This window comes from Lichenostomus cassidix, chromosome 5, assembly GCF_008360975.1.
Source record: "Lichenostomus cassidix isolate B80296 chromosome 5, HeHo_3.0, whole genome shotgun sequence".
NCBI classification, from domain to species: Eukaryota; Metazoa; Chordata; class Aves; order Passeriformes; family Meliphagidae; genus Lichenostomus; species Lichenostomus cassidix.
This window is the reverse complement of record NC_139486.1, coordinates 59,966,280-59,979,569: the sequence shown is the minus strand read 5'-3', so window position 1 is coordinate 59,979,569 and position 13,290 is coordinate 59,966,280. Positions and strand designations below refer to the sequence as shown.

The window sequence follows — 13,290 nt, the reverse complement described above, 5'->3', positions numbered from 1 at the left end:
CTGATGTTAATACTTTTGATAGAAGCAAAGCATCTGCATACACTTGTCAGAAGACTATGAAGGGTAAGTGAGGAGCTGAATGACACAAGCTGGAAAACATCTGGGCATGTGATTTGATTTTACAAGGTGTTACAGGTTGCTGTCTCAAATGTCCACATGTCAGAAGAGCTGGATCAATATCCTTCAGTGGAAAGGGAAGCTTGTCTTGTGTTCCTAGCTTTACAGCAGCTTGAGTTTTGCCCAAGGAAGGGTGTGCTGGTTTTGCTGCTGTGTTCAGCCAGAATAGTGCTGTTTGGTAGCTCCTTGAAGAAGCAGCAGAACCCTGGATTGCTGTCCCTTGGATTGCCTTGCTGTCCAAGACAAGGACTAAAGGTGAGTGCCAGAGCTCCCAGCACTGCCTTGGAAGTCAGGAGTGACTGGCATCTTATGTCCTGGTTCTGCTTAGGAGATTGCTCAGGTGTACACCTAATGATTTTTTTCTATCCTTTGACTTTCTGGGTGGAAGTAAAAGCGTCCTTCCTCTGCCTGCTTTCTGTAATTCCAGGATCAGTCATTACTCTGTAATGGCAGCTAATTATCCTCTGGGATGGGCAGAGGAAATGCTGCCTGAAGTGTGGTTCCACAGCAGATGTGAGCAAGCTTTCTGCAGAGGTTCAAACAGCTTGTGACTTACTGAAACACTGAGGCCTGAGCAAGAGCCTTGAGCTGAAGTTGAGCTCTGGGTGAACCTTCAAACCAGGTGTTGTATGTGTGTTCTCTCATTAATGAAATGTACAGGATCATTACTGCAAGGATCTCGGTATCTGCTCATTAAAAAAACGTGTATTGACCTTTCTGTATTAAGAAGCTCCACAAGGCCCTGAAATCAACCCTGGGGCCTTGCTGGGAGGTCCATGGTCTAAGGCAACTCCCTGGGATGCTCCCTGAACCCTGGCCAGGCTTTGGGAGAAACCCAGGAGGAGGCTGAAGCCAGATGTTCCCACACTGGAAGTTGTGTGATCTGGTTTATTGCACACTGTCCAAGCTGGGCTCTGTCCCAGCACAGTCAGAAGCCTCTTTGCCTGTGGGTGGATTCACCTAAAGGAATTCCCAGTTCTGGCAGGGGCTCTCCAGTGCTTGGCTGTGACAAGAGCTTCCCCAGCTGCTGTGCAGCTCTGAAGGACAATGAAATATTAAGGTCGCTGGTGCTGTATCTTTGTAATCCCTGTAGGCAATCTTTGGTAGCAATGCTGAGGTGCACTGCTGAGCTTCTCCTTTGGTAATTCCTTGCTGCTTTGAGCTGTAGTAAATGACACTTAATTCCTGAAGTTGGTGTCTGTGGTTTTGGTGCTGACCCTGCCCACTGGCAGAACAAAATTCATGTAGTCTGGCTCTATCAGAAAGAAAAGTCACTTTTCAAACCTAAATGTAAGGAATAGGTCCCGTTTAAAATTCCTGAATGGGATGAGCTTTCCTGTCGTTCACTGGTTCTCAAGTGGTCTATGGTTGGAGGATTGTGTGAGCAGTCAGGAAATTAATTAAAAGAAGCTGAAGCCCTGGATGTATAAAATGAATCCATAATTTGCATAATAAAAGGGGAAAAGAGCTAGGTTTGGGAAGACAAGGATGGATTTTTCAAACAGTGTATCAGAAGCAGCACCAACAGAAGGAACAAGTGTTGTTGGAATGTTCCCACATGAGGTGACAGGTGTGTGATTTGCACAACCAAATGGTAATGTTACAGTTCCAGAATAACCTGCTTGGTGGTGAGTTGGACACTTAGCAGACTGTAGCCAAAAATTCTGGAGTTGGGGTGGTGCAGTAGGAGTGTAAGTAAAGAAGGGGATGAGTGGAGCAAAACCAAGTGAATAGAGGGATTGCAGGAGCAGGAGTACAGTGGGATCCTGATAAATGGGATAGGGATGTTTGGGATTCTATGGATTCTGAGGAGGCTGGTTCCCCAGATGGATTGATAGATGTGAGACTGCCATGGAGATGAAAAATGGAATTCGAGGCTAATGGACAGCAGGTGAGGAGGGATGAGATAGAGGATTATAGTCAGCATGAAGGAAATCACAAAATGGAATTGTTTAAACAAAGACTGAGCAAGTCCCTGCTCCTTGGGTGGTGTGTTTGCACAACCAGGGAGCATCAGGGTAACCCTGGATTCAGGGGACTCTTCAGGAGTTCTTAATCTTGAGCTCAGATTTGTTTGTGCAAGATGCATTTTGAATTAATGTTCACAACCCTGATTTGTCCACTTGGGCTGCTCAGGGATGTGACACTGAATATCCTACAGAAAATGATTGGGCAGGACCCAAAGGTCAGTGGTGTTCTTTGTGAGATTGTATACAAGGAATAAAGGAGGAAGGGATGAAATTGGCTATTTTACAGGGAAGCATGCTTAGAAGAGGAATGGCCTGAAGTCGAGTCAGGGGAGGCTTAGGGTGGATATTAGAAAAAGGTTTTTCCCCCAGAGGATGGTTGGGCACTGGAACAGGATCCCCAGGGCAGTGGGCACTGCACCAAGCCTGGCAGAGATCAGAGGAGTGAATGGAACAATGCTCTTGGGCACATGGTGTGACTCTTGGGGATGGTTCTGTGTGGGGCTGAGAGATGGACTCTGTGATCCTTGTGAATCCCTTCCAACTCAGCATATTCTGTGATTCTCCTGGATTCTTGAAGCCAGTCTTCATAGAATCCTGGAATGGTTTGGTTTGGAAGAGACCTGAAAGCTCATCTTGTTCCACACCCCTGCCATGGGCAGGGACATCTCCCAGTAGACCAGGATTCTCTAGCCTGGCCTTGCACACTTCCAGAGATGGGACAGGTGAGCTGTGGTTTGGGCATAAGGAATTTAGAATGGGTAGAAAGGTGGTTCATCATCTCTGGTGCCTGGAACTGCTGATGGATACCAGCTCCCATGGGATTGTGCCCCACCAGTGAGGTCCCCCTCAGCTCCCTGGTGTTACAAGGCCAAATATGCCATTTGTGGAACTGAAAAATCTCCAAAAGTGCACAAAAATTGGACGCAACAGGTGCAGTGTTGCTCTGTGGTTGCTCTGGGGAAACCCCAAAGCCCTGCAGCTCCCTCAAGGTGAGATCATCTCCTCTGGGCAATTGCCTTGAAATTCAGAATCTCAGAGAAGAGATAACAACCCACTTTGGGCTTTGTCACTCTCCTGGGGCTCCAAGAGTCCCCAAATCCCCAAATTGCATGGAATAACAAAGGTGTTTGCTGACAAAGGGTATATTTTCAGACTCCTTTCCGGAGTTCCAGGGAGGTGCACCTAACATTCACCTCCAAGAGCATCAGGAGGAAAGCAGGGAGAGTGCAGAGATGTAGGAGAAGATCATCCTGGAGAACCATGAGCAAGGACAGCGCATGCTGAGCCACCCATCTCCTGTTGTTTTCTCTTGCTAAGAAGAAACACCTTCAGTTTTCATCTCAGGTCCTACCTGGAGGCTCCTGGGCTCCAGTTCCTCATCGTACTCAGGGCTTATCACCAAATGCAGGTTATGCACAGCAGGTGTGTGGTGAGGACACCCCGTTGGAATGCTTGCTCTGGAAACTTCTCCTCACTGACCACAAAGGGCTCCTGGATGAGGACTGGAATATTTCCTGTAAGGAACCCTTGCGGATCTTACCATTGCTGATATAATGCACACCTAAAAGGTGATTTTTAAAATATTTCCCCAAGAAAATGCTTTCAGGAGGAGGTTGCTGAGCTTTGGGTGTTGCACATTTTCATTTGAAGGCTGCAGGACCAGGGCAAAGAGCTGGGAGAATCTTTTAGAGCCAAAAGAGTGTGTCCAGGAGGGAGGGGAGGCTTCATTAGTCAGGAAGTTTTGGAAGCCCCTGGATCCCTGGAAGTGTTCAAGGCCAGGTTGGAGGGGGCTTGGAGCAACCTGGTCTAATGGAACATGTCCCTGCACATGGAGTGGGGGTAGAATGAGATGGTCTGCAAGATCCCTTCCAACCCAAACACTTCTGGGATTCTATAGAAAAGACAGACAAAGCAGGTGTTTGGCAGATGCCAACACAAGGATGAATAATCAATTCTGTGCTGTCTTTTACAGCTTTTATTGGGTTTCTCCATGTTACAGGTTGTGCTGGATGATCTCAAAGTCCCAGAGTGAACACACTCAGGGGATTAAAGGCAGCACCAAGGTAAAGCTACTCAGGGTTGTGTAACCAACAGCTTCTCCCTAACTGTGCCTTGACTTCTGCCCAGGTTTTCCTAATTAATCTGTACCTAAACTCTCACTTTAGATCCTGTAGGGTTGCCTTCAAGCAGATCCCACTGGAAAGAGGGTTTTCCTCCTGGAAGAAATGTCCAGCAAGGAGTTCACAGAGAGAACACACTTTGAAGGAATGTCAGGATGGAATTGCACCCAAGCAACAGAGTTCATCTTGGCAGGATTCACCAAGAACCCGGCGACTCAGGTTGCCCAATTCCTTCTGTTCCTGCTCATTTACCTTGTCACCATCCTGGGAAACCTGGGGATGATTGCCTTGATCAGAGTCAGTCCCACTCTCCGCTCCCCCATGTATTATTTCCTGGGCAACCTGGCATTTGTGAACCTCTGCACTTCTACCCTTGTCACCCCCAGAATGTTGGTTGGGGTTTTGTTGAGGAGGAAGGGAATCACTTATGCTGGGTGCATGGCTCAGGTGTTCAGTTTTGACCTGTTTGGGGCCACTGAGTGCTCTCTGCTGGCCACAATGGCCTATGATCGATATGTGGCCATTTGCCACCCCCTGCTCTACCCCCTTGTCATGTCCCCAGAGCGCTGCTTCCGCCTGGTCACCGGGTGCTACCTCCTGGGGCTGACCAATGGTGTGGCACAAACCATCGGCATGTCCAGCTTGTTCTTCTGTGGCTCCAGTGCCATCCATCTGTTCTTCTGTGACATTTCCCTGCTGATCTCACTCTCCACCTCTGACAACACCCTCAGCCTCATCATCCAGAGGACTTTATCATCTTTACTCGGTGTTCCCAGCCTCCTGGTGGTCCTGGTGTCCTATGTGGCCATCATCTCCACCATCCTGAGCATTAGATCAGCCCAGGGCAAGCGCAAAGCCTTCTCCACCTGTGCCTCCCACCTCATCACCGTCACCACCTTCTATGGGGCATTGATTTTCATGTACTTAATCCCCAGGTCAGGCACCTCCAGGGGAGGAGATAAATGGGCTGCTGTGCTCTATACCATGGTGACCCCCATGCTGAACCCCTGGATCTACAGCCTGAGGAACCAGGAGGTGAAGGAGGCTTTGAGAAGACTCAAGGACATAAAATAAGCTTGGATGTTGTAACATAATGACTAAATAAAATGGAGATGCTGGTGATATCCTGGGAGTTTTGTTAAATATCTCAGAGGGACAGTTTCGGTGTCTTTTGTACTTTGACTTAGATGGTGTGCTGGTTGATTTAATATCAGATGAGAAGAGCAATTTCACTCCAATTTGGGTGTTTGGATGAGGTTTGGAGAAGCCTGGTCTAGTGGAAGGTATCCCTCCTCTTGGCAGGGCAGCAGAACTGGATGAGCCTTAAGGTCCCTTCTGACCCAAACCATCCCAAGATTCTGTGAAAGGTTTGGTGTTAATGTTTTGGTGCACAAACATTGCATATGTGAAAAAAAGCAAAAATCCCTCAATTAGTGTATTTTCTCACCCTGTGCCAGGTCCATGCTGAAATACAGAGTGATGGGGCTCTCCTAGAGAGATGGAATAGCGAGGATGGAACTAATCCTCGGTTGGATTAAATCAAACCAGGATCAATGTAGTTGGCTGATTTATTAATGACACACAATTCACAGGCACTCAGGATCAGCCAGCTGAATCCTTTGTCCCCAAAGCCTATTGGTAATTCCCTTGTTAATATTTAATCCATCTGCCTGGATAAATCCCCCTGAACTATTCATGCTCCTGTTCCTCTCTTTTTGGCTCTGCTGACCCCCATGGCAGTGACCCCAAATGTCCTCAAACTCACATCCCCAGATGTGGAGACAAAGTCCTCAAGTTGCACCAGCAGAGGTTTAGGTTGGATAGAGGGAAAAATCCTCCATGGAAAAGGCTGTCCAGCCCTGGAACAGGCTTCCCAGGGCAGTGGTGGAATCCCCATCCCTGGAGGGATTTAAGAGCTTTGTGGATGTGGCACCTGGTGACATGGATTAGTGGTGGCCTTGGCAGTGCTGGGGGAATGGTTGGACTTGGTGATCCTAGAGGACTTTTCCAGCCTAACCAATTCCCTGACTCTGTGATCAGGACCATGAACTGGGACCTCTGTGTGTAACTCCTGGTGTTCTCCCACCCTTCTGATCCTCTGTAACTGTCCTACTCATGGCATTGCTTAATTTAGGTGCAGGGAAGATTGTACATCTTTTCTTTAAATAAAATGAAATGTTGAAGAATGGCTTCAAGACCACGGCCACGGATTCTTAGAGGGCTTGTGTGAGCAAAGCCAGTGCTAGCTGAAGGAAGCCATACAGGCCAGAGCAGTAAGATAAATGCTGACAGGGCAGGAGCCCAAGGACAGAGTGCCCTTGAGCTCTGGGAAATTACCGTGGGAAAAGTACCGTAGAAAAACTTGAGATTAAAAAAAATTAGGAGGAACCCTGCAATTGTGAGAATGGAATGCAATGGTATGCAGATTGTAACCTTTGTGCTTAACCAATGAAATAGTGACTAGTAAGCATAAGCATCTGTAACAGTATATAAGCCATGCATACAGTGAAATAAACGGAGCTTGCTCATCACTCATATTGAGTTGTCATCTTACTTCCCTCACTGCTGGCAATGAAAGATTATTTTAATGTTTTATTTAAAACATCAAACCTCCATAAATATTAAGAGAACATTAAGACACTTAAACCATAAACCCCAGAGTAACTGTCCTTCTTCCAGGGCCTTACAACCATGGTTTGGTGATATTAAATAATTTTTAAAAATATTTGAAAAATATTTAAAATCTGATTAATATTTTGAGAAGACATTCAATGGCTTTGTGTCCCACTGGTCTTACCTTGACCATCACCTGACCTTTAAACAGGAACATGAGCCACAGTGACTGAAACTCCGAGTCTGTGGCCATGGTGCCATCGCTCTGTGAGCTGTGGCTTCATGTTGGAGCTGCTGCTCTCAAACCCAAAAGGTTTTGGCTCTTTGTGCAGGTGGGGATTGTTAAAATGGGGGTAAACTGCGTCCATCTTCTGTGGTCAAGCATTTGACCATGAGAGGAGCTGGAATCACGATGTGGGAAGATGGTGGAACATCCAGCATCGATGTTTCCTCCTGATGGACACATTTTCTTCCTGGGTTATCCTGTGTCCCTGCCCAGGGCAGGGGCTTGGAATGAGATGAGCTTTAAGGTTCCTGCCAACCCCAGCCATTCCAGGATTCTCTGGCCAGTGCAGATGACTGCAGCTGAGTCTCCTGCAGCCATTTTGAAGCATACGTCTCCATCTTCATCTTCATCATCTTCATCTTCATCTGTTCTTATTACAGCTACTATGGGACCATTTCCCTCTTTTATGGGTAAAAGAAAAGACATTTTTGTCTTTGCTCACATAAACATGACTTTGACTCTCTTTGATACCTGGTTCTGACTGCCTGGGTTTTCAGATATCAGGATATCCCATCATGTAAAAATAAATTGCAGCAGACAAATTCCTGATGTGTTTTGCCTTCTTCCCAATGAGCCCTTGCAGCACTTCTTCAGATCCTGATCTGTGTCCCAGTCCTGGAATCCCCATTTCTTGCACCAGTTCTTTTTAATTCCCTGTGATACCAAGAGACAAATTGTATCTTTCAAAAGTTTAATTTATATATTTTAAGATTATATATATTTTCAGGAAAAAATTTAAATACAAGTTTTCTTTATATAGATAAAGAAGTGTATATATTAAGACCTTTCTACATACAAATCTGCATTATATATATAATTACATCTATACAAAGAAGTGGGACATAAAACCTCACGCTTCCATTGAACTTCCTGAAAGTAGTGGTGTTTATTTACTAGTGCAAGTCTCCTCCTTATGGAGCTGCTTCCACAGTCATTAATTTCCAAGGGAAATTTCCTGTGTACCACCACAGAGTGGGCAGTGACCAAACTCAAGGCCCAAGCATGCTCAGGGAGCTGAGAGCCATCATCTGGCATCTCCCATGGTTTCTGGTGGAATTTCCCACCACTGCTCTCTGTCCTGTCATTTTGATCCTATTTTGGTTTTATTATTAAATTGGTTTTGCTTAGTTTTGGGTAATTGTGTGGTTTCCCCTCTAAAATAAATCATGAGGCACAGAGGAAGGAAGGAAGGAAGAACAAATGGTGGGAACTACAGTGAAACTGAGCCCAGAAGCCAACAGGAGAGGCAGGAATGCTGACCAGCAGCAAATATGGGGTAAAAGCATTTACAGCACCCCAGAATTATTTTGGTGGGAAAAGCCTTCCAAGATCATGGAGTCCAGCTGCTAAGCCAGCAGTAACCCATGTCTGAGCTCAGCCTGTAGGTGGGAATTTCATCTCAGGGGTGAGAGCTGAGAGCCTCTTGAAGAGCCTAAAGGGGCTCCAGGAGAGCTGCAGAGGGACTCTGGGCAAGGGTCTGGAGTGACAGGATGAGGGGAAATAGCTTCACACTGTCAGAGCTTTTCAATTGGGTATGGAGAAGAAATTTTTCCCTATTGTGAGGCTGGGGAGGCCCAGGCACAGGTTGCCCAGAGAATCTGTGGCTGTCCCTGGATCCCTGGAAGAGTTCCAGACCAGCTTGGACAGGGCTTGGAGCAGCCTGGGATAGTGGGAAGCATCCCTGCCCTTGGAAGTGGGTTGGAATGGGATGGGCTTGAAGGTCCCTCAACACAGTCACAATCCCACCACACTGACCCTGCAGCTCTTTGTCTCCTGGATGTGGCAAACAAAGCAGCTGGAGAAGTTCACTTTGTCTTTAACAAGGAAGAAAGTTTCTCCATGGTTTCCCCTTGCTAATTAGTCTCTCGTGGCTTGTTAAGAAGGATGACAGAAGTTGTTTAAAAGCCCTCTGAGAAGCTTCCTTGATGATTTGGAAACTTTCCTGGCAAAGCCCAGAAGATCTTGTTAAGCTGATGATTCCTTGAAGGGTGGTTGGTCTCCCAGGATCACTTCTTCCTCTGGGAATGGGAACAGCATCACTTGTGGAAATAGCTGTGAGCACCTGGATGGTGGCACCTGGAGCTCATGGCCCACTGGTTGGATGGTGGTGGGATCTGGAGCTCAGACCAGCTGGTGGGCTTTCTTAATTCTTCATTTCAACCTGACAATCTTAAACTGAAGGAGAGTGGACTTGCATTGCATAGCGGGGAGAAATTCCTCCCTGTGAAGGTGGTGAGGCACAGGTTTCCCAGAGAAGCTGTGGCTGCCCCATCCCTGGAAGTGTTGTAGGCCATGCTGGACAGGGCTTGGAGCAACCTGGTCTAGTGGAAGGTGTTCCTGCCCATGGCAGGGGGTTGGAATGGGATGAGCTTTAAATTCCCTTCCCACCCAATTTTGATATCTAAAGTCTCTCTCTTGCCAAGCCCTTTGTCATTTAATTACATTTATTCCAACTCTTTTAATCCAGTCCAGATCCACCTTTCCCAGGTAGCAGCCCCCAGCCCTAAAACATCTCTTCTCATGCTGTTTGTTTCCAGAACTGATAGACACTCTTCACCATCCATCTACTTTTCAAAAGGAATTTAATTCCCACATGACTCCTCAGAACATGACATCTTCACAACACAGTAACAAAGGGAAAATATTCCAGTTTCCACCTTTCCCTGCCACAGCCAAGGCCTGTCCCTCTGTGCAGTCAGAACTCTTCCCACCCCACAAAGGTGTCAACAGGTGGGGGACAAGTTGGAGAAGAGGAGGAAGAGGTGGACATCTCTGCTGAGCTTATCCTGACCACCCAAATGGTGAAAGGAAGTTGCAAGATTGCACTCAGTTTGCCCTTAAACCCAACAGATAGCCTTTGGAATTCATTAGGATGGCCAGAAATTGGGAGTTTTTTCCAGGCCAGGAAAAGATGAAGGATTGCTGGTCTCTCCCCAGTGCTGTGGCCATTCCTGTACCTTCTTTAATGAGCCATGATTTGGAGAACTGTTGGGTTTGGGTTTTTCAGGGCCTTTTCCATACCCAAACAGCTCCCAGCTATCCATGGATCAGGTGTTGAGGATTCTTTCACCTATGGAAACTAGACATGCACTTAAATTTGGGGTGAAATACATCTGTTAGGTTTTCAAGGTATGTTTTGGCACTTGAACACTTGCATTCCCCTTGATATTCCAAGGTGTATCTTGAGATCCCAAGTCCCATCAGCTTTGATCCTTCTAAGCCAGAACAAAAACGCACTTTTTAAGCCTTTTATCTTGTTTTTTTACCAATCAAATGTTAAAATACTCTTGCTCTTCCCAAATGCTCCCTTCCACCCCAGCAGCTCTGCTCTAATAAGTAACTCACAGGTAACAACAAGGAATTTTATTGGAGTTTAGGGATAAGGACAATAGTCTTGCAAGAAAAATACACATTCATCAGTGCAAAATAAGTTAAAAATCAATAAAATTGTGATTTGTGCATCCTATGAGAAAGAGAAGAATAATTGGAGTAATACTCCAGAACCATTCTGAGTAGTTTCTTCTGACAGCCTCGTGGCTGGAAAGGGAATTCAATTCAAGTTTGAGGCTCCCACTCTTGTTTCCTTCCAAGGAAGATGTGACTGTGAGGTTTATTTCTCCAGGATAAATATTGTAATTGAGTTTTGTGAGGAACTGTGGAAGAGCATATATAAAATTGTGAGGATCAGGGACATATCAAATTATTTTAATGGATCATCTCTTACTTTAGATGAATGGTTTGTTTCTACAAAGGCACACAGTGGCATGACAATGGGGAAAGGCTTTAAGCTGAGAGTAGGGTTAGATGGGATACTGGGAAGAAATTCTTCCCTAAGGGAATGGTGAGGCACTGGCACAGGTTGTCCAGAGAAGCTGTGGCTGCCCCTGGATCCCTGGAAGAGTTCCAGGCTGGGTGGGATGGGGTTTGGATCAGCCTGGCCTAGTGGAAGGTGTCCCTGCCCATGGTGTGCTGGACCAGATGATCTTTCAGGTCCCTTCCAACCCAAAGCATTCCAGGATTCCCTGATTCCCTGAGCTGCACTTCTTTGATGCCAGCAGCAGTTTACCATCCTCCTCCTGCACTTCCCCAGTGCTGCCTTCACCTCCCTGTTCCTCAGGCTGTAGATGAAAGGGTTGAGCATGGGGCTGAGCACGGTGTAGAAGACAGAGGCCACCTTACCCTGGCTGCCATGCCGGGACGCTGGCTGCAGGTACACGAAGAGCAGCGTCCCGTAGAACACCAACACAGACACCAGGTGGGAGGTGCAGGTGCAGAAGGCTCTGGCCCTGCTGGGCACCAAGTGCATCCCCAGGATGGTGTGGAGGACGCGGCCATAGGAGAGCAGGATGACCACACCAGTGCCCAGCCCGTTGGCCATGACCAGGGCAAAGATGGTGACCTCACTGCCGTGGGTGTTGGAGCAGGCCAGCCTCAGCACAGGGCCGGCATCACAGAAGAAGTGGTCGACCCGGCAGGGCCCACAGAAGGAGCCCCCAAAGGTGCAGCTGGTGTAGATGAGGGCGCTGAGGGAGGCCACGAGGTAGGACCAGGCCACCAGCTGCCAGCAGGCGCGGGGGGACGCGGCCGTGGCGTAAAGCAGGGGGTGGCAGATGGCCACGAGCCGGTCGTAGGCCATGGCAGCCAGGAGGTGACACTCGGCCGTGGCAAAGAGAGCAAAGAGGTGGAATTGTGTCACACAGCCCGCCCAGGAAATGGTTTTATTCCCAAACAACAGGCCCGTGAGCATTTTGGGGGAGATGACGGTGGAATAGCAGACGTCAGCCAGGGACAAATGAGTGAGGAAGAAGTACATGGGGGAGTGGAGGCTGTGAGAGACCCAAACCAAGAGCATCAGCCCGATGTTCCCCACCAAAGTGATGATGTAAATCAGCAGAAAGAGCCCAAAAAGAGGGGCCTGAGCCCAGGGAGCATCTGTAATTCCCAGGAGGATGAATGTGAGCTGCGTATGGTTTCCTCCCATGGCTGGGTGTTACCTGCTGAGACAAAGAGAACAAATGCATCAAAATGGTAAACCTCAGAGTTTCTCTTTTGGGCAATATTTAGCTGCAATCAGTCACTGCTTTAATTGTCACTGGTTGGTATATTCCATAGGTTTTCCAAAAATAAATTCTAGACTTTTTTACTTACCAGTTGAGGTGCTTAGAAAAGAACACGTATCTTAAAGCAACACGAATGGCAAATTTGCTTATTTGTGCTCAGATGCATAAAAGTTTGGATTTATTCCATAAAAGAATCAGATATTTATTCCCTTTTGGTTTGAAAGAAATTTGTTTCAGAAGTTACCTTGGAGGAGCCTCATCAGAGATCACATAAACCTGGAGCAGAAGAAAGTCCTAATCCAAGTGAAATCCCACATTACATCACATTAAGAACATTTTCCCTTGGCTTTTAATTATTAATGCAGTCTATCAAACTGTTATATATCATTCACACTGGGTAAAATTCACATTGGTAAATTCATGTTTTATACCTTTCTGAGCTCCAGCAGGCTGAAACATCCAAAAACCATGGGAATGAAGATAAAACACTGAAATGGGAATGAATATTAAAATAATCCAATTCCAAAGGCTGATTTAACAACTGTATTCTGCTGACAATTCTTTATAACTAAATAAGACTCACCCTTAATACTTCCATAAATCCATTTATGTTGCTTCAGCTGCCTAAGAAAAATAAAAGCCAAGCTGCATAAGCCATTACTCCCATTTATTATAAAAACTCCTACTTTTGCAAGGCTGTTTTCTGACAGAGACCCAAAAAAAGGGGATGGGAGGACATGAAGAAGGAAGTCAACTTCTTTCTTTTGGATTTACAGCTCCTCCTGTGCCCTCGCTGTGGTGATTGGAGCCAAGGGTTTATCCCAAATGCAGCAGAGAACATCCAGGCTGATGTGGAGAGAGATGTGCTCCTTCCCTGACTCCAACAGCTGAGCCTGTGGGTGGCAGGGCTGTAAATATGTTCCCTCTGCCCTCCTGGGATAAAACCCTCGGTCTTCCTCATGGCAGAGCAGATAAACAAAGAAAAGAGCACACAAAAAGGGATAACATGGAATTCTGAAACCCATTGTGCTCCAGGGATCTCAAATCTTTCATGTGCAGGAGCCACCAGGACACATGGCAGCAGCGATGACCAGCTGGTCAGAGAGTCCCCAAGTGTCACACAA

The 13,290-nt window shown here is 46.8% G+C and overlaps 2 protein-coding genes across 2 annotated transcripts; one reads left to right on the top strand and one right to left on the bottom strand.

The window, feature by feature from the left end:
• The first annotated feature begins 4,354 nt into the window (after positions 1 to 4,354).
• LOC146436885 (olfactory receptor-like protein COR4) lies at positions 4,355 to 5,281 on the top strand. Its single transcript, XM_085063954.1, has one exon. It carries the CDS (start codon positions 4,355 to 4,357, stop codon positions 5,279 to 5,281), a length of 927 nt encoding a protein of 308 aa, XP_084920080.1.
• A 5,545-nt stretch (positions 5,282 to 10,826) lies between these two features.
• Positions 10,827 to 12,087, bottom strand: LOC146436884 (olfactory receptor 8U9-like). Its single transcript, XM_085063852.1, has 2 exons — positions 11,173 to 12,087; positions 10,827 to 10,850 (listed from the first exon to the last, which is right to left on the bottom strand). Exons 1-2 carry the CDS (start codon positions 12,085 to 12,087, stop codon positions 10,827 to 10,829), a joined length of 939 nt encoding a protein of 312 aa, XP_084919978.1.
• Between the last annotated feature and the right edge of the window lie 1,203 nt (positions 12,088 to 13,290).